The following is a 27114-nucleotide window of genomic DNA, read 5'->3' on the forward strand; positions in this document are numbered from 1 at the left end:
TAGACAGTCAAGATTTATTACTATTATTATTTATTATGTTGTTAGATGCAAAAAATAAGTTCACTACACAGTTGGAAGTTTCAGTCTTTTAAAAAAAAAATCACTGTAAGTATACAAATCTGGGTTACTCTGGCAAACAATAACAACAATGTTCAAATGCCACGTATCCTAGCTTTTGGCTCTTTAGAATCAACAGATGGTCATCTTCAATACCATTACAATATGATTAGTTAATAAGCCTGACAGAAATTTTAACTTGTCTTTTTAAAGAGAAGACATTTATAATAAAGATACTAAAAGAGGGCTTCAAATTGCAAGCAACATGTGCCTACAAATGAGAAACTAAATGTTAATCTGAAGTTTTCTAAATGTATAAAGAAAAAGCAATGTGCTAGCCAACACAATCACTGAACAATCAATCAGCATGAAACAGGCAAATTCCTCCTTGTAGGCTCAAAACCTACAGGTATAAATGTAGTGTTTCTCTAGTCAACGGAAAACAATACATATTAGATAAAAGACTACTCAAATCTAGAAGAGAAATAACCACAAAAATGAGCCAGTCGTATTTTAGCTATGAGTGACAAATGTTATTTCTTTTTATTGTTTTCTCTAATGTTATTTCAGAAACTGAAGTGTTTTTATTTTATTCCACTGTTGGCCATAGTTTGAGCCCTACACACTCCCTTTCCTTTCACCTCAAAGGGAGCACCTTTGTATGTAGCCACGCATACATCATTAGTGTAAAGATCAGGCTGGATCTGCTCCCAAATCTTCTTCTTAGGATTCAGCTCCTTGTCGGGCTCTCCTGTTGGGAGAGGAAAAATAATACATAGCTAACATATTAATAAACTGTCATCAGAGATTTCTAGTGAATTGTCCTAGATACAATCTCTGATCTTTAGACCTGATAAGAATCTAAATATTTACTTTTAACACTTTAGTTCTATGACATCAGCACTTTTTATATTCTTAATTGGTAAAATAGTTTGTCATTTCCTTACGAATGTTAAAGGTATTATTTTTCACTCTTTTAAGAAACAGCTGTACAGCTACTTTATTCCCCAAATGATCAGAAGGAAACTACAAGATACTCATTTTATCACTACATATAAAGAAAGATTTTGAACAGATGAGAGCATAATTTGATGTGCTGCATTTTTATACATGGCAGAAGCAGCTTATGCTTTACTATATGTTTCAACAAAAAATGACTAAATTGCTGCTACAGTACTTAAAGATTTCCTACAGTACTGGAAATAACTTAAGTGTTAGGGTTATCTAGCTAAATATGATAACTACTCTGAATTTTATCTGCTGCCCATTCTACTTGGTGAGATTGAAAGAAAACCAGCTGAATGAGAGAAGAAGCTTGCAAACAATTTGGCTGATAAGGTGCTGATATCTAAAATATATAAAAAAACTCATACCACTCAATACCAAAGAAACACCCCATTTTTAAAGAGTAATTGGGTCCAGAAGCTTAAGAGTCTTGCAGTTATACATGCTTTGAGATTAACCATCAACTCAGATTTATTAATAAGACTCAAAACTAACAGGAATAATCATGATCTCAGAAAAGTCTGAATGCAAATTTCCATTTATTATCAGACTAAATCCAGTGCATTCTCAAAAAAAAAAAAAAGAAAAGAAAGAGGAGGGAGTGTCAATGTCTTTGCCTTCTTGCTGTAATATTGTGTTCAAGTTATTTTTGGTTGATACTTTAGGGACTAGATATTGAAATAATTTATGGCTTTATAGGATTTAAGACTAAAGAAGGAGTGGGTAGGGGTTTTAGCCATTATTATAAATATATTATGTGGCATCTTCTAAACTTTATGGAAGCAATAGTTTTATAGTTGAAAAATCGTTATTCAAAGGCTTGAGCCCCAAATGCAATTTCTATACCACACTTACTATAACATGAAATGTAAATCTCTAGACACTGAGCACATCAAATGAACATCGAAATGTACCAGCAGACACCTTAAGCTTTAAAATGTAAAACATATGCTGAAAAATAAAGTACAGATAAATCATGGATCTCTCTGGGAAAAGAAAAAAAATACAGTAAGACTAATCATCTGTTGCATACATAGTATTAACTGTTATTTCCTTTCAGATTTACTGCTACAGAAGCAGTAACTGATATGCATAAGCAGGATGAGAATTAACAGACCCCACGTCTCCAAGTTTATCAACTATTTGATGCTGTTCAGCTTGGTTAAGCATTTTATAAGAGTATAATTCAAACAACTGCATGGGCCACTTAAACGTTAGGTTTTTCCCTTTCACTTTAGAAAAATTTTTATATGTTATCTACATATTCATTTACTAAAGCACAAGGAGAAACTATGAATATGAAAGGAATTTTAGACTGCAATGATGTAGATATAAATACATACCAACAGCCAAACAGATTGAAAGATTAAAAAATATGGTAAAGGCAAGAAATCCACTCTGGACTATTAGCATCTCTAATGTTAAGTCACTGAGTATCTTAGAAAAACTCCACGCTACTTAACGGTAATGTCCAGATAATAACAACTGATTCAAATGCTGAAATACTTACCTGTTAATTCTTTATAAGGTAAGGGGAATGAAAGCTGTCACAGAAATAAAAGAACTATAAGCCTTCTCTGATTAAACAGTCCATATGATTTCATAGCAAGCCAATGATCCACCAACAAAAATGCTGGTAATATTTGAGATTCAGGCACATCTATTTTTTGATCTTTCTACAAATCTTAAGTAGGTAGCTAAGTTCTATTGGGTCTTGGTTTCTAAATTTGTAAAATAGTGGGTTAAAATAAATGATTTCTTCCAGTTCTAAACATCTGACTTAACAATTTATATAGAAAAATAAAACTTAAAATGCACTCATCTTAAGTATTTAAGTAAAAAGGAAGGCAAATATTAATCTGAAAAGACAAACCAAGAGTTTTTTTTCCTTCAGTGTATGCTGAATCTTAAAAGAAAAAGTTCACTTTTATTTTCATTCCATTCCAATTTAGAAAAACAGAACTTCAGGTTTGTCAGGTATAAACATGACATCCTAACCAAAAGCATAACGTTTGGGGAAGTGTTTTGATTTCCCGGTAAGCAGTGGTGATCGTGACCAAAAGGCAATATAGTCTTTTAATTTCTGTTTTTCCTCTTAAGAGGTCTTCCACTTTTATGAAAGGAATGTTTATTCTACATCTGCCAAGCTTTCTTTACTGCTTCCAAAGACCTATTTGAAGAGTTTTTTTCTCAGATATTAGGAAGCTTTCTCACATGTTAGGAAGCTTCATCTGTCTTAGGAGCACTTTACTAGAGAGAAGAAACAATATGAAATGAACCTTCCTTTTAGATTATTAAAAACATATGAATTTCACCTTAGAGATTTCCTCTAATCCTAAAGGCTAGTAAAAGCATATGCAAGTATATTACTAGGTTGACTTTGAGAATTATACCGTTTCGGCTCCTTGTCTGAACTTTTCATCTCTTCATCTTTCTATGTTGCATTCTGAGATAATCTACGCTTAAATGATTTTGTAGCACATTAACTGGTTCTCTATCCGTATCACACTCTTCTGTTAAGTAGGTATCAAAATTAGTATTTCACTTAGGGTACAATCTCTCTGGTGTTTTATGCAATTTGAGTGTTCATGGGGAAGGAGTAATTAGACAGTTGTGCTTAATGTACCACCTTATGTCAATCTCAATTAACAATAATATCACTAAGAATGGTCATTTAGTGTAAAGTCTTACAAGTCATATAGAGGAGTGGTCTTAAATTTAAACGTTCCAAAATAGTTTTCAGAACCATGATTCCCAAATTACAAATAGTAACTAATAAATACTTACCAGGGAAAGCATCAAAAGTAATTCTGTCCCCAGGAACAGATCCATCAGGAGGTGCCAAGATTTCCACTTTCTCTGGTGAACTTGCACACATCACCATTGCCTGAGATACTATTCCCCTCATCTTTGCAGGTTTCAGGTTACAAAGTAAAACCACCATCCGATTTTGCATCTGTGTGAAATACACACTGATGATTAAAGATGTACAAAGATTTAGAATAATTTTATCTAGAATACATTAAGGTACATGTAATATGCTAAATATAAAATGTTCTATTTTTGTGGCTGTTTTATCCTTATCTGTGTCCATAATCTTTTACGTTGTTAAGCCTTATATCAATATGAAAAAAATAAAATAAAATTCTACAAACTGACAATACATTATAGATCAAACAGCAGAGGCAATAATATTTCACTTAAAAATAAAGAAATGACTGAGTGAAACAGATTTGGTTTTAAATTTCATTGCTAGGTCTCATGTACTAGCAATGAGTCTCATAAAGTTGATCTCCCTGTTTCCTCACAAAATGAGGGAAATGATATAAAGACACCACAAGGATTAAATCACAACATATATATAAAGCATTTAGCTTAGCAACAGCACTAAAATAAATGCACATTTTTCCCCTACATGTTTGATCATTTTCAATACTATCCAAGATTCATTTCCTAAATTAAAAAGTACTGATCACTTAACAATTTAAGCTTTATGCACAGCACAACAAACGATAGCTATTTCTATAATTTGTTACAGAAGTAAACAGCAATTTCTTTAAACTTCAAGAGTTGAGGTCTCAACTTTTTCGTCAATGAGCAAAAATAAGGGACACAGTTGTTTAAATTCTTTCAGTAGGTTTAAAATAAAATAACATTCAAGAAGGGTCACTGCAATGTGGGAACAGGACACATTCTAGATGAAAGATGAATTTTATAAATAAATATTATGTACAAATTTACCCCCACGTTCTAAGATTAAAAAAAATGAACCTAAGGTTCAAATGGAAAAGTCCCCTTTTTTGGTGATCTTTATGAATTCTTATTCACTTCAGACATTAAATAACTTTAAGATGCCACATATATGGGAACTTAATAAAAAAACGTTACACCAAATGTGTACAAAAAAACAACAGGGTTAGCTAGATGCAGTCTGTTAAGAATCAGATGATAGCCTGTAGACTTTTACCTTAGAAAAATAAACAAATGTACAAAATTTGGTATAGAGTTTTAGGAAGCTAAATGCAGTTACTTTATACACTGCTGACTAGTACTGACTTGATGGTTAGATTCAGATGTGTATATAAATACTTTGCATATGGCTGTGAATGACAGCTTTTGGAAAAGAAGAACTAGTCTGTAACTCAGGAGAACAAAAAAAGTTGAAGCCCCAATGAGCAGGAGTTTTTCAAATTTGAGCTGGCTCAAGATCAATTGGTTCTTTCTCCAGGGTTCCTTATGAACCTAACTTCATAAGTTGTTATGAGAGGGTCCTGGTCCTATACAAAATGAATGTTAAAAAGAAAAAGCACACACCAGTGTCGTCTATCTTTTTTCACAGATAAGAGAAATTTCTTCACTGATCTCCTTAATTCCATTTTTCTTACCTCAACAAAGCAACCAGATGATACTATTAATATGTGAGACAGACCATATTATCCCTTAGCTCAAAAATCCTCCAGTGGCTTTCATCTCACTCAGAGAAAAAGCCAAAGTCTTTACAATGATCTCCAGGACCCTACAGCATTTGGCATCCTTATCTGACTTCATCTCCCATCACATTTCCCGTTATTTAGTCTGCTACAATGACACTGGCTTCCTGCTGTTCTTTGAACATCCCAGGATAACATCTGATTCAGGGCTGCCTGAAAATGGTATTCCATAAGAGCAGAACTATTTGTTTTCTTCATTTTCTTAGACCTTTACTTAAATACCACTTTGCTTTTCCCTGGCCACTTTTTTCCACTAGCTTCAGTACTTTCTAGATTCTTTCCTTACTTTATTTTTTTCCTGATATTAACACACTGTGTATCATGGAAGTTCTGATCCTCCCAGATATGAGCTTCAAAAAGGCAGGGGCTTTTGTTTATTTAATTATTGGCATGCAGGCTCTTAGCTGTGGCATGCTACCTTTAGAGCACACAAGTTTAGTAGCTGCTACACACAGAGTTCTTTCTAGTTGCCCCATGGATGTGGGATCTTAGATCCTCAACCAGGGAACAAACCTACATCCCCTGCATTGAAAGGCAGATTCTCAACTACTGGACCACCAGGCAAATCCCAGGGTTTTTTTTTTTTTAAAAACAAATCTATCATTCATCTATCTACATATTTTTCTTTCTTTCTATTCACTTGCCTACAACAGTTCCTGGCACAGTGCAGATTCACAGTAAATATCAGCATCTAAAAATAAGAATGAATTAACGTAGGGACTTGTGCAAGTTCACAAAGTCAATCAGCAACAGGGCTGGCAAAGAACCGAGAGGCAGAACTATTTTAATGTGGAAGAGTATGATCTTTGCAGTATCTCTGAAGCACCATGGAGCAGAGGAAATAGGTAGATGATGCAAATTTCTATAGAAGATGTCTAGAGAGAGCAAGTTATAAATTATTAATGTCTGCATTGGAAATATATATAAATACCTAAATAATAAAATTTTAAAACATGCTATTTTTAATGAATAAAGGAATACCATTAAAAAGTTCAAGTTCAATCTTCAAAATTCCCTCTCCTCTTTCTTCTTCCAGTATGAAAATACTTGAGTTATAAAGATATAAGACTTGTTTTCTTAATTCTAGATTGGTGCATTCTGAGCTTATATAATGGTGATTTTAAAATTAAAATCAGGGAATAAAATTCCATGATGGAACAGTGATGATAAAGTAACTAACTAAAAATACTTTCAAAACTTTCAAAAACTGAGAAAAAAATAATACATCATTTCTTCTTTCTATGGTCATGACTTTGATCTTAATTTACAGATCTTTGGCAAGTTTTTGGTATTTCTGGGCACTTTTTGGTGGACTTATCATATTAAAATCATCAACTGAATTAATCAATATTAACTCATGTTGTGTGGTCTGATATAAAATTACATGAAAAAACATTAAGAAAGAGGGACTGACACCGAAAAGCATATGTAGAAATAATTTTAGCTACATAGATTACCTGTTCAAGAGGAACATGATTCACCAGGCCACTGACCACCGTTCTTGGGGCTGTTTCTCCAACATCTACTTCTTCTACATACAAAGAATCTGCATCAGGGTGTTTTCTGGCAGTGATGATACAACCAATTCGAAGATCCAGACGGGAAACATCAACAGGCTTAGAGTCAGCGCTTCCTGCTACTGGTTGCTGTTTTTTCTCCTTTTTCTCTCCTAAAAAATAGTTACAAAGGGTAAGCTTTAGAAGTAAAACAAAAATACAGTATTAAAATCTCCACAGTATTGATTCTGATGAGTTTAAAAGAAAAAAAAAAATGAGGGTTTATCTTCTATCTTCATTTAAGTAACAAAGGAAAGAATTATCCATGTCACACATCTTGAATCCCCTTTAAGCTATTTCTCTGTTGAACTGTCTATATCTCTAGTTAAAGACACAGAGTAGATGTTGGTAATCTATGGCTCAAGGTCAAATCCAGCCTGCTGCCTGTGAAATAGTTTTACTAGAGCAAAATTATGTTCATTACTTTATATACTGTCTATGCATGCTTTGGTACTCTGGCAGAGTGGAATAATTGTAACAGAGACTTAACAGTCTGTAAATAACCCTCTACAGAAAAAATTTCCCTTCTCCTGAAACAGAGAGGATAAAATCCTTTTAGATTTACTGTGACTCTACAAGAGTGAAAAATTCTTTAGAAAGAATATCATAAGTAGCCAACTGACAGCATGAACTACAATCAAATATAATTTCTCTGATAAAAATGTCTCTCACCACTTAAACATACCAGTAAGTACACAATGAATTTCTCCATTTCTTATACTCCTCTGAAGACTTATTAGGACTTTAGATTTGTCTATAGAAACTATTTGAGTGGAAGAAAACATTTTATTCTGATTATGTTTTCAAAATTCTACTTTTATTTACATGCTGATAATATAACTCTTCTAAGCATAAGATCACTTTAGCCATTAAGTCAAAATTCAACCTGAATACAGTTGAAATTCCTAAAGTTTATCTTCTCTGGCAAAAAAAAAAGTAAGACAAAACTACCTCCTAATCTGTAGGACATAAACTCTTATGACTTGAAAGCGTTGTTTCTTAACTACTTTGTTTCATCTTTGGATAAATATTTACTGAGATCTAAGGCACTGAAAAAAGTAAGATGAGTGGCGTACACTAGCCAGGCACTAAAAATCTCTTATAAGACAGACAGATGTGGGCTTCTCTGGTGGCTCAGTGGAAAAGGATCCACCTGCCATTGCAGGAGACGTGGGTTTGATCCCCGCGATCCAGGAAGATTCTACATGTGGTGAAGCAACTAAGCTTGTACGCCACAACTATTGAGCCTGTGCCCTACTACTGAGCCTGCACCCTGGAGCTGCAACCACTGAGCCCACAAGCTGCAACTACTGAAGTCTTGAGTGTCCTAGGGCCCATGCTCTGCAATGAGAAGCCACTTCAGTGGGACACCAGTGCACCAAAACTGGAGAGCAGTGCCCACTTGCCACAACAGAGAAGAGTCTGCACTGAAGAACCAGTGTGGCCATCAATAATATTAAAGAAAAAAAAAGACAGATATACATAATGAACATGTGATAAATATTACAAATAAAAAGAAATACAGAAGCACAGGGAAGAGTAATTCTGTCTGGAGTGGGAACAGATGATTTTGCATAAAAGACATTCACAATTTTCACAAAGATTGCTTATAAAAGAGAAAGTACAGCTAGTTCAAAATAAATGACAAAATAATATATATATAATTACTACAAAAATCTTAATAAGTTATCTTTGAGTGATAAACTATGCATTTAAAACACTACATATGGCAACCCACTCCAGTATTCTTTACTGAAGAACCCCAAAGAAAAGAGGAGCCTGCCAAGCTACAGTCCATGGGTTCACAGACAGTTGGACACATGTAGGTGACTGAACAACATACATACTACTGTAACAATATGATATAGCTATATTCATGAATTTTAAAACTTTAGGCATTTGAAATACCTTTTTCAGGGATTTACATTACACAGGTGATTGTAAATATGAAATTCCATACCAAGAACTTTGTTAGTCATCATAAAGAGACTTTAGAAATGTTTCATTAACAAATGAGTAATGCTCGTAAGTGTAGTACAGAAAGAGTCTATATGTCCCACAGCCCTTGCGAGAGCAGAATTTTGGCCATCTTGGCAGTCAACATAGATGAAACAGTCCTCTATTCCAGCACTGCCCAAGACAGTAGTTGCTGACTCCATACGATTTTTAACATTTAAATTTAAAATAATTTAAAATACAGTTCTTTAGTCATACTAGACACGTTTTTAAACATTTAGCAGCCACACATGGCTATGTCTACTGTGTCGGAAAACCCAGCTATACAGAACAGAAAGTTCTACTGAACACAGGTATTCAAGACCTAGATCTCCATTTGGTCTTGGATGCTCCCTCCTCAAAAGCAAGACTTTGTTGTCTCATTTAACCATAAGACTGATTGATCTTGTGGCCACAACAGTGCATCCTCTTTGAGGATGGACTTTTTACCAAACTTATAAAAACAGGTTGCAGGAATGTTTTGTGCCTACTTAATAAAATTCATAAAAAGAATCAGTCTGACTTGCTTCCTTTGTAACCATACCACCTAGTGGTGAAGCGATGTAGAAGAGGATGCACAACACCTAGAAGTATTCATGCTTATCAAAAGGAATGGACAAGAGTTAGGTGCTAAAATGGCTTAGATCGGTTTACGAATCCCTCAGCCCTTTTATATTTTTCAAAAAAATTTAGAGTTTAAGTACCATGAGAGGCATGTGTAATGAATGATGAAAACGTATTTTTTGACATTTGGGAAAATGAAGTCCAGAAAGGAATAAAGGAAAGTTAAAATAAGGAGTTAGATTTATGATTAGAAAAACAGCTTTAGCGGCCAGGTAAGGACAAACTAGAAAACAAGAGGCTTTAACATTAATTCAGATGAGATCACGAGAACCTGGACTACCTGGTGTCACAAGGTACTAAGTCGCTTCAGGTGTGCCAGACTCTTAGTGATCCGATGCACTGTAACCCACCAGGCTCCACTGTCCATGGCATTTTCCAGGCAAGAACACTAGAGTGTGCTGCCACTTCCTCCTCAAGGGATCTTCCCAACCCAGGGATCAAATCTGCATCTCCTCTGTCTCCTATATTGGCAGGTGAATTCTTTACCACTGAGCTATTGGGAAGCCTGAATTACCTGGTAGCACCTATAAAATTGCAGCACAGAACTGGGCTCCAGATAGGTTTTGGTGGTAGAAATTACAGCCAAAGCTGATTTTATTGTGCTTCCCTTTATTGTGCTTTGCAGATAACTGCATTATTTACCAAAGGAAGGTTTGTGGCAACTCTGCATCAAGCAACTTTCTTGACATCGTTCTTTCAGCAGCATTTGTCACGTTGTGTCTTGGTGTCAAATTTTGGTAATCCTTAAAATATTTCAAATTTTTTCATTATTATATTTGTCACGGTGATCTGTGGTCTGAGATCTTTAATGTCACTATTGTAAATGCTTTGGGGTACCACAAACCATGCCCATATAAAAGGCTAAACTTAATAACTGTGTGTGTTCTGACTGTTTGACCATCAACCAACCCATCTGTCTCTCTCCTTTTCCTCTGGCCAAAATTACGCCAATTAAGAAAGAACCCTACAATGAAGAAAGAGAATGCAGCTATCTCATTTATAACTTCTATTTTGGTTACATGTTCAAATAATATTTTCAGTGTATTAGGTTACAATGTATTATTAGAATTAATTTCACTTGCTTTTTATATTAATGAGATTGCTCAGAAACATTAAACTATATATACACTTCATGTTATATTATCTATTGGACCGAACTCTCTTAGAACATTATGGTCCAATAATACAAAAAATGAGTTTAAATGTTTATGTTTTTGTTACATAAAGATATGACCAGGGCATCAATACAAGACTCTGAAGTGTAAAAGCAACAACAAAACTTTAAAACTCTTTGTCATTAAAAAAAAAAAGAACCCTACAATGGCCTTTAATAAGTGATCAAGTGAAAGGAAAAGTCACATACTCTTCACATTTAAAAGCTAGGAATGATTAAGCTTAGTGAGGCAGGCATGTTGAAACCCAACACAGGCCAAAAGCTGGATCTTTTGTGCCAAACAGCCAAGTTGTGAATGCAAAGAAAAAAGTTGTTGAAGAAAACGAAAAGTGCTACTCCAGAAAAGACACGAATGGTAAGAAAGCAAAACAGTCATGTTGATAATATGGAGAAAGCTTTAATGGCCTGGAGAGAAGAGGAAACCAGACATATTCCTTTAAGCCAAAGCCTAACCAAGAGCCAAGCCTTAACTCTCTTCAATTGTGTGAAGGCTGATAGAGATAAGAATCTGCAAAAACAAAAGGTTAAAGCTAGCAGCACTTGGTTCATGAGATTGAAGGATACAAGTTGTCTTCATAACATAAAAATTCAAGGTGAAGCAGCAAGTGATGTAAAAGCTGCAATTCAGAAGGTCTAGTTAAGATAATTACTGAAGTGGCTACAACAGATTTTCAATGTAGATAAAAATTGTAAGCCTTCTATCGTAAGAAGACGCCACCTAGGACTTCCATAGTTAGAGAGGAGAAGTCAATGCCTGGCTTCAAAGGACAGGCTGACTCTCTTGTTAGGGGTAATGCAGCTGGTGACCTTAAGTTGAAGCCAAGGCTCATTTACCATTCTGAAAATCCTTTGGCCCTTAAGAATGACACTAAATCTATTCTGCTTGTGCTCTATAAATCGAACAACAAAGCCTGTAAACAGATGGCAGTACATCTGTTAACAACATGGTTTACAAAATATTTTAAGTCCACTGTTGAGAGACTTTCACCTCACAAGAATGACTTCTTTCAAAATGTTACTGCTCACTGGCAATCTACCTGGTCACCCAAGAGCTCTAATAAAGATGTGAAGTGAGATTAAGCTTGTTTTCATGTCTGTTAATACAACATCTATTCTATAGCCCATGGATCAATGAATTTGACTTTCAAGTCTTATTCTTAAGAAGGACACTTTTTAAAGCAATAGCAGCCACATATAGTAATTTCTCCGACAGAATGATGCAAAGTAGATTGAAAACCTTCTGGAGATGATTCACCATTTGAGATGTCATTATGAATTCATGGAAAGAGGTCAAATATCAACATTAACAGGAGTTGGGAAGAAGTCAATTCCCACCCTCATGTATAATTTTGAGGAGTTCTAGATTTCAGTGGAGGAAGAAACTGCAGATTTAGCAAGAGATCTAGAATTACAAATGGAGCCTAAATATGTGACTAAATTGCTGCAATCTCATGATAAAATATTAGTGAATAAGGAATTGCTTCTAGTGAAGGTACAAAGAAAGTCGTTTCTTGACATGGGATCAACTCCTAGTGAAGAGGCTGTGAAGATTGCTGAAATGTAACAAAGGATTCAGAACATTATATAAATCTGGCTCATAAAGCAGTTGGCAGGGTTTGAGAAGACTGACTCAAATTTGGGAAGAAGTTCTACTGTGGGTAAAATGCTATCAAACAGAATTATGTGCTACAGATAAATAGTTTGTGAGGAAGATTCAACCAATACAGCAAACTTCATTATTGTCTTATTTTAAAAAACTGCCACAACCAGTCAACCATCAGCAACCATAAGCTTGATCAGTCAGCAGCCATCAACACTGAAGACTCTCCTCCATCAAAAAGATTATGACTTGCTAAAGGTTCAGGTGATGGTCAGCATGTTTTAGCAATACAGTATTTTTAATTAAGGTATGTACAGTTTGTTTTTTTTTTTAGGTATACTGCTATTGACCACTTAAGAGACCACAGTACAGTGTAAGCATAACTTTCATATATACTGGGAAACCAAAAAATTCTTGTGACTTGCTCTCTTGTGCTATCTGCTTTGATGGTCTGGAAATGAATCTGCAATATCCCTGAGATATGACTGTACAGGTTTTGGCAGTCAATTAGATACAAAAATTGAGGGACAGTGACAAGTTAAGGTTGACTGCAAGATTTCTACTCTAATTGTCTAGGTGGACAGTGATATACTGTCTACTTCAGTTCTTACGGATCCTAAAACTTTAACTCCCCAATGCTAATTCAGACATTCTACTTTGACTGGAACACTGCTTTCTTATCTTCATGACAGCTTCTAAGCTAACTTCTGCTGTGACTTCTCTGAAACTGTCCCCTACAAATACGTTCAAATTCAGTCAAGCCAACCTGCATGTGGTTCTCTCCTTTCTGGTTTGAGCTATGCTTAGCCCCTCTACCTCAAGCCATGCTCTTACCCTGTCGACCCGGGCAACCTTTACAACCCTTGAGGGCCCACCTCTAATGCTCCACTATCCTACTGTTCTTAAGCTTTATTCTAATTCATACAAGTTTGAACTTTCTTCTCGACACTGTTATAAAAAATGTTGACATTTGGTAAACTAGTTAAGTGCCAAACAAATTTAACTGTTAAAAAGTACCTTTCTTTTCAGCTTTCTCTTTCATCTTCTTTTCTTCTTCTCCTCCTCCTTTTACTTGCTCTTTAGCACCAGAAGATACGGTTGTTATTGGTATAGATTGTATCTCATTTTCAGAAACTGTAGAATCCATTTTTAGTGGAGTACCAGATGGAAATGGTATTTGTTTTACTGACAAAGAAAATGAAATGTCATTTATGTTAAACAAACAGTTTCATTTCAAGAAAATGAAATGTCATTTACAGTTTTCATGACTGAAAACTATGAAACTCTGAATCATAAACTATTTTGAAACAAATACAGTTGATATACAATGTTACAGGTATTCAATATAATGATTAACAATTTTAAATGTGATACTCTATTTATAGTTATTATAAAATATTGCCTATATTCCCCATGATGGATAATATATTCTTGTAGCTTATCTAATACACAACTATTTGTATCTCTTAACCTCCAACTCCAATATTGCACCCCTTTTCCCTCTCTCCGGTGAAAACCACTGTTTTGTTCCCTACATCTATGAATCAGCTTTGTTTTTTATTGTATTCACTAGTTTGTTGTAATTTTAGATTCCATCTATATGTATTTGACTTTATCTGTCTGACTTATTTCACTTGGCATGATACCCTGCCTGAGTCCACCCACGTTGCTGCAAATGGAAAAATTTCATGCTTTTTTATGGCCGAATAGGACTGGCAAAGGTCAGTTTTCATTCCAATCCCAAAGAAAGGCAATGCCAAACAATGCTCAAACTACCACACAATTGCACTCATCTCACATGCTAGTAAAGTAATGCTCAAAATTCTCCAAGCCAGGCTTCAGCAATACATGAACAATGAACTTCCAGATGTTCAAGCTGGTTTAAGAAAAGGCAGAGGAACCAGAGATCAAACTGCCAACATCCGCTGGATCATGGAAAAAGCAAGAGTTCCAGAAAAACATCTATTTCTGCCTTATTGACTATGCCAAAGCCTTTGACTCTGGATCACAATAAACTGTGGAAAATTCTGAAAGAGATGGGAATACCAGACCACCTGACCTGCCTCTTGAGAAACCTATATGCAGGTCAGGAAGCAACAGTTAGAACTGGACATGGAACAACAGACTGGTTCCAAATAGGAAAAGGCTGTATATTGTCACCCTGCTTATTTAACTTCTATGCAGAGTACACCATGAGAAACGCTGGGCTTGGAAGAAGCACAAGCTGGAATCAAGACTGCCAGGAGAAATATCAATAACCTCAAGATATGCAGATGACACCACCCTTATGGCAGAAAATAAAGAGGAACTAAAAAGCCTCTTGATGAAAGTGAAAGAGGAGAATGAAAAAGCTGGCTTAAAGTTCAACATTCAGAAAACGAAGATCATGGCATCCGGTCCCATCACTTCATGGGAAATAGATGAAACAGTGGAAACAGTGTCAGACTTTTTTGGGGACCTCCAAAATCACAGCAGATGGTGACTGAAGCCATGAAATTAAAAGACACTTACTCCTTGGAAGGAAAGTTATGAACAACCTAGATAGCATATTCAAAAGCAGAGATATTACTTTGCCAACAAAGGTCCATCTAGTCAAGGCTATGGTTTCTCCAGTGGTCATGTATGGATGTGAGAGTTGGACTGTGAAGAAAGCTGAGCGCCGAAGAACTGATGCTTTTGAACTGCGGTGTTGGAGAAGACTCCTGAGAGTCCCTTGGACTGCAAGGAGATCCAACCAGTCCATCCTAAAGATCAGTCCTCGGTGTTAATTGGAAGGGCTGATGCTAAAGCTGAAACTCCAGTACTTTCGCCACCTCATGCGAAGAGCTGACTCACTGGACAAGACCCTGATGCTGGGAGGCACTGGGGGCAGGAGGAGAAGGGGACGACAGAGGATGAGATGACTGGATGGCATCACTGACTGGATGCACATGAGCTTGGGTGATCTCCGGGAGTTGGTGATGGACAGGGAGGCCTGGTGTGCTGCGATTCATGGGGTCGCAAAGAGTCGGACACGACTGAGTGACTGAACTGAACTGAACTGAGGCACTTTTAAAATAATTCACTAAAAACTTTCATTTCATTTACAACATACCAGGTGAAATGATAAATATCTGCTGATTTGGATATTTGATTTCAGGCAAATTACATCTCTAAGCGTCAATGTATAAAACAAGAATATCTGTGTACATAAGATTTTAAGGATAAAATACATAACGTATATGAACCACTTGGTAGTGCCTGGCATACAGCAAAACTTAATAAATGTTAACTAAATACTATCATGGCTTATTTTCAACTCTACTCAATCGGGAATAGTGATGATCGAGTTTAATAGGGGATCAGTGATGATCACAACAGAGATTAAGAGCGCAGCTCTCTAAACTCCAATTTTGGCACTTTTTGCATGATCTTAGGCAAGATCATCTATCTGCCTTTTCTAAGTCTGTATGTTCTCTTCAACGTAAGAGGATAAATGCATGAGAAGGGCAGTTCTGAGGATGAGAAGAGTAATCAAGCGTAAAACCCAACTTAATAAAGCATGTAATATTTATTGTTATGAATCAACCTATCATTTCTATGATTAATCACCTCCATTTTGAATTTCTGCCTTAATTAGCTCTTGTTTCAATCCTTCAATTTCTTTCTTCAATTTAGCATTTTCAACTCGAAGTTTCTTCTCTTCTCTCAAAGTTGCCTGCAAAACTGGGATCAAGAACCACCAGTTAAGATATAGCTGTGTTTTCTACAAGGTTTCTTATGAATACTACTTGATAAAAACATAGCCAGTATAAACAAAGCTAGAACCAAATGTTTCACCAGTTCCTCTGAATCAGTTTAATATTTATTAAACATGATATTTAAAAGAGAAAGGGAGAAAATCTTGATGTAAAAACAGAAGAGGTTTTGTTTATCAATCATTTTCCTAGCTTTTATAAAAATGCTATGACAGTGTAAGAACCTCGTTCAGTGTTATTAACAGGTTAACTGAGAGACAAATATCAGATACATTAAACTTTTTTCAAAGTCTAAGATCTAATAATGATACCAAACAATAAAAAATTGTTGTCATTTCTTCCTTTTTTAATCAGTATCTTGTAAAGGGAAATGAAAACTCTTTAATTCCTAATGTCTCAAAAATAGAGCTGGTCAAACATTAAACGAAATGATTTGCTCAACATAGTGTGTTAAAGGTGAGCAATAGGGTATACAAAATATCAAAGACAAGGATTCTCAGTGGGGTTGGTACCGCTCTCTAGGGGGGACTTTGAAAATCTGTAAGGGAATTTTTGGCTGTCATGAATAATGGGAGTCAGTACTGGCATTTGGAGGGCAGAGGTCAGGGATTTCAGATGTTCTGCAATAGGTTAGATATTCCTGTGAAATGAAGAACTGTCTCATATCCTGCAGGATTTTGCACTGACATTGTACAGATGCACAGGTGAAATCCTGTTTATTATTTGGGCCTAGATTCTAGTTATTTTTTACATTTAAACATTTTTTAACATTTTCAATATACTCTGAATTTTCTAGGAATCAAGTACCATGCAAATCAAGCGTGAACTGTACTTTGTTTTGTTCAAGAGTTCTATCTAAAGAAACATCATTCATCATTTTGAGTAAATCAAAAACATGACTCAAAGCTGATTTTGGTATCTGGGTTGCCAACACAAAGGCACACTATTACATCACTCCGTACTATGCCTGCTGCATTTCTGCTGTTTCCATGTATGCAAATCACATAGCATGTGACACTCTCCCGTCAAGCAGTATAGTCCAGTACTACCCTCCATAAATTATGTCCTTTTTAATTCTCTTCTATATTACATACATCTCTATAATCTCTTCATCCTTCTAATGGAAAGAAGCATTAAAAATTTTTTTAAAACAGTAAGAAAAATCCTTTTTAAATTGTAAGAAAAACGGTAAGAATATTTATAAAACATTATAAAAATAATTAAAACAGTATTTAAAAAGAAGAAAAATTTGATAAAGGGAAAATTTTTTAGATAGTAAATGTAGGATTCTGTAAGTCATTCAGTTTTATGTAGCAGAGAAAAGCATTTATTCAAATAAGTGATGGTAAAAGACTTTGGAATTTTCATAGCATTACCATTGGCTATTGAGAAATAACATACACAAAAAATAACCTAAATTCTAGAAGCAGAAATTTAGATTTGATATTTTTGTGAATACATCATAGCAATTTTGAGGTAAAACATAAGCACTGGAAAAAACTGTAAAAACCATTTCAGAAAATACCCAAAAAGAGAGCAATGTGAAAGTAAAGATTTTTCTTTTATATGAAGTTAAAGGAGATATTTGAGTTTCTATTTGATTTTACCCAGCTTTCTTCATTTTTAGTCTCTAACTCTATACCAACTTATTTTAAATATTGATTTTTCTTTATTAGTCTTGAATTAACACATTGTTTTCTCTAAATATTACGTGTTCACCATACACCAATTCTAACTTATCTTAATCCCAGAATATTTCTTCACTCGTAATTGCAACATTAAAGGAATACAGAAGTCATCATCAAGACTGTGAAGTAATACTGTCTGTGGTAAACACTTTTTTTTTTGTCATCACTATATGAATTCATTTTAAGTATCTCCCTAGAAAACTTAAATTTTCGAATTTTCTTACTTGCTTTCTCCTTAAGAAGAGCAACTTGCTGCTTAAGATATTCAATAATTTGATCTGCTTCTGCGCCCTTCTGCTCCAATCTCTTCAGAACAGCATCACCAGTTGCCATTTTTGCCAAGAAACGGCAGAAAATCCTAAGTGAAAAAATGAAAGTGATATATTATACTGTAGAATAAGTAAGTTTATTGTACAGGATACCATGAACAAGCAGTCTGAAAGGAAAAACATTTCTACTGCAATAGAACCATATATTAGACAAACAAATCAATTAAGCAGCAGAAATGTTAACAGATTAATTCCTCACTCTGATTGGAAAAGAAAATTTCATTTTTTCCCAAAAGCAGAAAATACGATATTTAATCATATTTCAGGTTAAAGTTTTAAAGCAAGCTTTAAATACTGCAGAATATTATGACATAAGACAGGAACAGTAAGAGACAGACTAATAACAACTTAACTAAGAGATAACTGAGTACTATACCTGAGTTCCAAAGTAAAGACAATTACTGAATTTTTTCTTTATATGTTTCTTTCATGTATTGGGTATTTCTACTGTCTATTTAACTATGTACAAACTTACATGTAAGGAAGAACATGTAAATTAGGAAAGACAATATTAAAAGAAAAAGATCAACAATTAGGAAACATCAATATTAATCATATAGATACTGAGATATAATGTCAGTGTGTATATATTATATATAGAGAGAATTCTATAGAATTCTTTATATATAGACATATATAAAGAATTCTATACATATATAGACACCCTGACAATATATATAGAATTCAAATATATTAGAATATTGAATATATTCAAATATATTAGAATTCTATGTAATAGCATATACTCTAACATAATATATATTATATATACATACACTGACATGACATATATAGAAGTCTGTATATCATATAATTCTATTTCCTTTTGTAGAAAAAATAAAATTTTAATTTTATAATAATTCATAGAAATTAGAAGACATCCTATCAGTATGCAGATATTGCATATATAAGCAAAATTCTGGGATTAATTCATCATGTTCGAAAGTTCAAACTTTTGAAGCCAAGTTCATGAAGTTTATACTGCCAAATATTAAGACAGTCACAATGACAAAAGGTTAATCATTAACAATACTAAGAATTGCTTTTTACTTAATTTAGCATCAGTTTACACTTCAAAGCATGACACAAACATTGCTGAAACAGTTATTTTAAATAAATGATACATATACAGCAGTGAAGTTTTATTAAAAAATTGGCTAACAGTGGACAAATAATATGATTGTTTTAAAATTTCAAATTATTCGGCAAAGAATACTGAGATGTTTACTTTTTATAAAAAGAAAACCAACCCTCAAAAATCTTTATGCTAACAGTGACAACGTATGATACAGAAGAAGTTTTAAAAACCTTATAAAAATAAAGTTGTTACTAATGAAGAAACTATAAATGGGGCAAAGGTGGTTAATCTGGAAAAGCCACAGTAAACTGCTCCATGGACTATTAAGGACTATTACTTAATAGCTTAAAAAAATAGAGGGAAAAAAATGTACGAGAGTGAAAATGAAGATATAACTTCTTAAATTCTGCCAATTTTTAACCAAAAGTGAATACACAATAACCCTGCTATTGCTCCTCAAATGTTAAAGCCAGAATTTTAGAGAAAAATACACGGACATATGATGAAAATTTAAAGTAAAAAAGTTATGTTTTTTTTAACCTTTAGTATCCCAGTTACAGCATTCTTTTAGTTTGACGTCTATTTCAGTTTAACATAAGTAATGACCAAATATTACATATTTCAATAGGTGAAATACAGCTATCGCTAACAGATTTGGCCTAAATTGTTTGGCATAAGTTGTAACTTTTGCTTCCCTGCTACTGCTGCTGCTAAGTCACTTCAGTCATGTCCGACTCTGTACAACCCCATAGACGGCAGCCCACCAGGCTCCCCCGTCCCTGGGATTCTCAAGGCAAGAACACTGGAGTGGGCTGCCATTTCCTTCTCCAGTGCATGAGAGTGAAAAGTGAAAGTGAAGTCGCTCAGTCGTGTCCGACTCTTAGCAACCCCATGGACTGTAGCCCACCAGGCTCCTCCGTCCATGGGATTTTCCAGGCAAGGGTACTGGAGTGGGGTGCCATTGCCTTCTCCATTTGCTTCCCTACCAATGAAATATTTGATGAGTGATACTAAGATGAATGTGAAATTAGTGATACATATTAGAAAAAACACTAGTAAACTTCTCTTAACAGATATGAAATAAATAGATTTAAGTGTAAAACAGGTCTCATAAATTGAACAGTAGTTCCATAAAGCCATCTCACAAATACATCAAGTTGCTTACAAAACCAAACATGAAACTTACAAAACAGCTTCAAAACTAAGACTAAAAATAATTCACAAAATAGAGGTAATAAATCCTAGTCTACAAGCAAAAAAGATCTATAATTATCCTGAAATAAATCTATTAACTACCTGGAAAACATAGTTATGAGTTAAGTAAAATATAACTTTTGTGATATGTATTGAAGCACAGGCTGTTTAGGAAGAGAGAATGCCATGTTTCAAAACACAGAAACACAAATAAGTTAAACATATAAATACATGTACACATAAGAGGAAACAATGTGATAAAGGGAGATGACAGAATAATCCTCAAAATCCTTGTGAACTAATGGTGAGGGGTTAGGATATATAAAGTGAAAAGAGTAGCCATTTCAGGGAAACCAATTTATTATTAGGCTTCCCTGGTGGCTCAGACGGTAAAGCGTCTGCCTGCAATGCGGGAGACCTGGGTTCGATTCCTGGGTGGGGAAGATTCCCTGGAGAAGGAAATGGCAGTCCACTCCAGCACTCTTGCCTGGAAAATCCCATGGACGGAGGAGCCTGATAGACTATAGTCCATGGAGTCGCAAAGAGTCAGACACGACCAAAAACAGGAAAAAAATTACAGCCTGGTAAGACTAGTTAATAATTCATTTGGTAGAAAATGGTTTAACAATCAGCTTTAAACATTTTTATAAATAAACTTTATTTTATAAGTAAACTTTAAACATTTTTATAAGAAAGTTTTTTCTCAATAAAACGTATGTATCTCTCACTCAAATATGAACAGGTAAAACACCATCCAGCTTTTCTTATACTTTAAATACTGCAGGATACTAATATATTATCCACATAAAAATAACTAATATATGTAATTATAATATATTAATTTAGTTAATATATTATAAAAATAAGTATAATTTATATCCTTAGCTGTAAGTGTAAAAATACTTGCTTAAATTAAGGTCTAGTTTTAAATTGGTAAAAACCAGGACCTAGAAACATGAGCTACCTGAAACTTTCAGTAAAAATGAATTTTCTAACTACTAAGTGGATAAACAGGAGAAATAAGATAGAAAAAAGAAACAGTATTAGCAACAGACAGATATGTTACTGGAAAACACTTATGTCAGCTATGAAATCTTAAAATACTGAGAATACAGAAGGATCCTATTCAACCATTCATACATAAAATAACTGTGGATGAAGCCATCTCAGTTTTCTTCAGGTACCGATTAAAGAAGCGACTGGCTACCCACTCCAGTATTCTTGCCTGGAGAATGAACAGAGCAGTCTGGTGGGCTACAGCTCATGGGGTTGCAAAGAGTCAAACACCACTGAGCAACTAACACTTCCACTTTCCACTTTCATGTTTAGGGCAGCAATGCTAGCTTAAGGTCACTGCTTTAAGTTCAGACAAATGTTTATCATTCAAGCCAGTGCTCATTTCACTACCCTGTGCTGACTGCTGCACAGGGTTCAATTTTACATTGAGCGTCCATTGGATTTCAAAATTTTAGGCCTGCTTAGTCTCTTCAGAGCTTTTAATATGCTAATACATAGAGGATTTCTCAAGATGATAAAGTTAATAACAGGTAACTTCTGCAGAGCATTTATCGTGGGCTGGCTAAATGCTGTGCATACATCAGCTACAAATACAGCTATTATCTCCATTATATATAGAAGAAAATTTGACTTAAAATTAATTTGCCTCAGGTCATGTGGCTAGTTAGTAAATGAGGATTAAAACTTAGGTCTGTCTGATTCTGTAGTTAACTCCTTTAATGCCCAAGCTATAATATCAATAAAGGATATGATTATGACGCACTTCCCGAAGTATTTAGCCATGGAATGCTAACCAACGAAACGCTATTAAAATTTACTTGAACAAAAATTTTCTACAACAGTTTGGGAATGCTGACTTACTCTGCACCAAAATTAAAAAAAAAAAAAAAGATTATGTGATTAAAATAGATATAATACTTAACTGCATGCACAGTAATTACAAATCTAAAACATTTACAGAGAAGAAAACAGTATACCCAGTATGTTAACTGTATTTGGACAGTAAGAGTCCAAGCTTTTTTCTCCTTTTTCCTCTACTAAATTTTAAAAAATAAACACTGCTATGATAAAAAACTGTAAAGTATTAACTAAGTTACTCTGCCCTGTCACATTGTTTTTTTCAACATAACCACCATATTTCATCAAACCTAAAATGCTGCTGTAAGATGCCACTAATCATAAAACCAGGTGAAGCTGATTTTATGAAATACATGAATTTAGACTGTATCTTAATCATTAAAACACATACATAAAAAATTATTTCTGAGATTCCTATCATTTCTTAAGATTTTTTTTTAATGGACCATTAAAAAAAATTTTTTTAATTGAATTTGTTACCATACTGCCAGTATTTTATGTTTTTCTTTGGCCACAAGGAATTTGGGATCATAGCTCTCTGACTAGGGATCAAACTCATACTTTGCATTGGAAGGCAAAGCCTTAATCACTGTACCATCAGGGAAGTCCCTGAGAGCCCTATCATTTCTAAATGGCTTCCCTTTACTTCAGCAATCTCTTCAGTAGTCTTCCCCATTCTGATTTTAAATTGCCAGTATTTTAAAAATTAACAAATCTTCTACCCCAGTCTCTCAATGTTAGGAACCAATCAAACAGTTGCTTTGAAATGGCAGTTTTAACTACAGATTTTCATTTTTACTTTATAGCATACAGAACTCCACAAAAATTTGGAAGTGAGTCTCTAGTTCTCAAAATATCTGATTTTGCTGTCTCAGAATTGCAATTAGCTAAAAATTTATATTCTCCTTAGACACTCTAAGCATTGTATCTCATCAAATATAAGATGTCGTCAATTGTATAATGGCTCCAGTAATTAAGGAAAAAGCCATCGCTGATTTAACTGATCTAACTGATCTAATGCTCTCTTACATTTAGTCACATCCTGTATTATGTACTGAAATACCTGCTTTGAATTTACTGTTTTTTGCTTTCAAGTATGTGCTCAGGGGATGAATTCAAATTTCAGCTCTGCCTCTCATTCATTAGCTGTGACTATATTACTGAAGTATAGCTGATTTACAATGTTGTGTTAGTTGCAGGTGCACAGCAAAGTAATTCAGATATATACATATACACACACACATATTTTCTTTTCCAGATTCTTTTCCCATATAGGTTGTTACAAAATACTGAGCATAGTTCCCTCTGCTATACAGTAGGCCCATGTTACTTAACCCGTTTTATATAAAGCAGTGAGTGTAAGTTACTCCCAAATTCCTAATTTACACCACCCTGCCTCATCTTTCCCCTTTGCTAACTATAAGTTTGCTTTCTACATATGTAAGTCTGTTTCTGTTTGGTAAATAAGTTCATTTTTAGATTTTACATATAAGTGATATTGTATGATATTTGTCATTCTCTCTCTGACTTAACTTTACTTAGTATGATAATCTCCAGGTTCATTCATCATGCTACACATGGCATTATTTCATTCTTTTTAACGGCTGAGTAGTATTTCATTGTGGATACGTGTGTGTGCACACAAATGTGTGTCTATACACACCATATCTTCTTTATCCACTCATCTCTTTGATGGACATTTAAGGCGCTTCCACGTCTTGGCTATAGTAAACAATGCTTAGGTAAACACTGGGGTGTGTGTATCTTTTCGAATTATAATTTTCTTCAGCTATCTTCCCAGGACTGGGATTGCAGGATCATATGGTAGGTCTAATTTTAGTTTTTTAAAGAATCTCCATACTGTTCTTCATAGTGGCTGCACCAATTTACATTCCCACTAACAGTGCAGGAGGTTTTCCTTTCCTCCAAACCCTCTACAACACTGATAATTTGTAGATTTTTTTTGATGATGGCCATTCTGATTGATGTAAGATGATAACTCACTATAGTTTTGATTTGCATTTCTCTAATAATTAGTGATGTTGAGCATTTTTCAAGTGCCTTTTGGCCATCTGTATGTCTGCTCTGGAGAAATGTCTATTAGATATTCTGCCCATTTTTTGATTGGGTTGCAAGGTGATCACCACAATAATCCAGTAAACATCCTTTACCATACATAGTTATAATTATTTTTCTTATGATGAGAACCATCAAGATTCAGTCTCCTGTTTTCTAATATGCAAAACTATTATTAACCATAGTCACTATGGTGTACATTACATCCCTGTGACAATCATTTTACAACTGGAAATTTGTATTTATTCTTGTTTTTCTTTACTCACCAGAGCTTTCTTCCCCTTTATGAATGAGGACACAGGGGATGCTGCAGGGCTTAAGGGATGGCTATGAGAGTATGGCTAAGAGAAGACAGTCCATGTATCTCAAACACTATGGCCATTAACACAGAAAAGCTTTCTGTCCAGTGACATATATAAAAAATCTTAAAAGGGATATGTCCTGGTTTCCCCAAGACCCTCTACCAAGCAAGGTCATCTTTTATCTGGTAAGATTTTTCCCAACAGGATTTAACCAAACCTTTACATTATAGGTGCACTCACCACTGTTTTGTTTTGTTTTTTTCCATTTCTAATCCAAGAACACAGTTAATTAATAGTAGCCACTATTTTAATGGGCCTGGCATACTACATACACTGTCATTTAATCTTTACAACCAGTTTATAAACTCAAGGGAAATTATGTGACTTGTCTCAGTTCAGTTCAGTTCAGTCGCTCAGTCGTGTCCGACTCTTTGCGACCCCATGAATCGCAGCACACCAGGCCTCCCTGTCCGTCACCATCTCCCGGAGTTCACTCAGATTCACATCCATCGAATCAGTGACGCCATCCAGCCATCTTATCCTCTGTCATCTCCTTCTCCTCCTGCCCCCAATTCTTCCCAACATCAAAGTCTTTTCCAACAAGTCAACTCTTCGCATGAGGTGGCCAAAGTACTGGAGTTTCAGCTTTAGCATCATTCCTTCCAAAGATATCCCAGGGCTGACCTCCTTCAGAATGGACTGGTTGGATCTCCTTGCAGTCCAAGGAACTTCAAGAGTCTTCTCCAACACTATAGTTCAAAAGCATCAATTCTTCGGCGCTCAGCCTTCTTCACAGTCCAACTCTCACATCCATACATGACTATTGGAAAAACCATAGCCTTGACTAGACGGACCTTCGTTGGTAAAGTAATGTCTCTGCTTTTTTAACACCATTCAAATATTAAATAGTAAAGCCATGATTTTAACTTGTGTTTGATACTCCTAACCTCACACTACGAGTTAAAGTGTTCCCCAAACAAAATTTAAAAAGATTAATTCATCATCCATTAAAATTCTTGCATAACTAAATTATGAGGACTGAAAGTCTCACTGGCCATTTCTTACCACCCCGATTTAAGCCACCACCGTAACTTCCCAGAATTTGTGCACACCTGTCCTACCTGGTCTTTCACCCTATTCTCTCCAGTCTATTCTGGACAGCAGCCAGAGAGATCCTTTCAAAAAGGCAGTCAGGATGTAACACTTCACTGCTAGTGAAGTGACCTAGATGCCCTTCAAGATCCTTCATGACCTGTTCTTGCTCTCTGATTCTTTCTCCAGCTCTAACTCCTTCACTCAACTCTGACGTACAGGCTTCCTTGCTGTTCAAGCGAGTTTCTGTCTGATGGCTTTTGCAGTGTTTGATCCCTCAGCCTGACTCTAGTACCGCAAAATATGGTTGTTGTTCAGTCACCAAGTCCCGTCTGACTCTTTGTGACCCTATGGACTGTAGCCCGTCAGGCTTCTCTGTCCATGGGGATTTTCAGGCAAGAATACCGGAATAATCTCCCATTTCCTTTTCCAAGTGATCTTTCTGGACCAGGAATTGAATCTGTGTACCCTGCATTGGCAGATGGTTTCTTTACCACTGAACCACCAGGGAAGCCCCTTCCCAAATTACTCTTACAGCTAACTCTCTTGTTTCTGTCACCTCTACTTGAGAGTGACCTTTTCAGTGAGAACTTCAATGGCCACACTAAAATTTCAAGCCATATCCCCCTTCCCTGCTTTACTACTTTTCTTTTCAGCACTCACTACAACCTAAGACACGATAATGTTTTAAACTTTGTTTAATATGTGTCTTCCTCAATAAAACATGAACTACGGGAAAAAGGAATTTTTATCTGTTTTACTCATTCCTTTTTACCAACGCCTAAAACGGTGCCTGGAACATGGTGGACTTCGAATAACTACCTGCGAAAAGAGCGAATTCCTATCACTGCACGCAGTGCTCTCTCACACGCACAAAAGTAAACATGTTTGTGTATATACTTTTTCTAGCAACATCCTTTCCCTCGGCCCCGCGTCCCATTTTTCAAACTTGGCTCCTTCAAGAGGTCCCAAGCTCTTCCATATTTCCTCAGGCCTAGATCCGCGCTGCTGCGCGCGGGCTTCCCGCTAGTACCCGCAGGCCAGGTCCTATCTCCCGAAGGCCAGCAAGGGAAAGGGGACTCCTACGATCGCAATCCGTCCTCCCCGGGACCGTCTGGGGAGAACACTCACATGTATCGGTGGACTGAGGCACCTCAGCAGCTTCGGCCGGGAGCAGGTAAGGAGCGCCTCCGCCTCACGAAGGAAGTGAGAAAGGACCCAATAAGGTGTCCTCGCTAAACG

The 27114-nt window shown here is 35.4% G+C and overlaps 1 protein-coding gene across 1 annotated transcript; it reads right to left on the bottom strand.

Moving 5' to 3' along the window:
• AIMP1 (aminoacyl tRNA synthetase complex interacting multifunctional protein 1) lies at positions 1 to 27067 on the bottom strand. The gene is made up of 7 exons (XM_052642028.1): positions 27004 to 27067; positions 18151 to 18284; positions 16093 to 16206; positions 13519 to 13686; positions 7010 to 7221; positions 3850 to 4018; positions 1 to 808 (listed from the first exon to the last, which is right to left on the bottom strand). Coding segments are annotated over exons 1-7 (966 nt in total). The 5' UTR covers positions 27006 to 27067; the 3' UTR covers positions 1 to 641.
• Between the last annotated feature and the right edge of the window lie 47 nt (positions 27068 to 27114).

The sequence above is a fragment of the Budorcas taxicolor genome, chromosome 6 (assembly GCF_023091745.1).
Source record: "Budorcas taxicolor isolate Tak-1 chromosome 6, Takin1.1, whole genome shotgun sequence".
NCBI lineage: Eukaryota > Metazoa > Chordata > Mammalia > Artiodactyla > Bovidae > Budorcas > Budorcas taxicolor.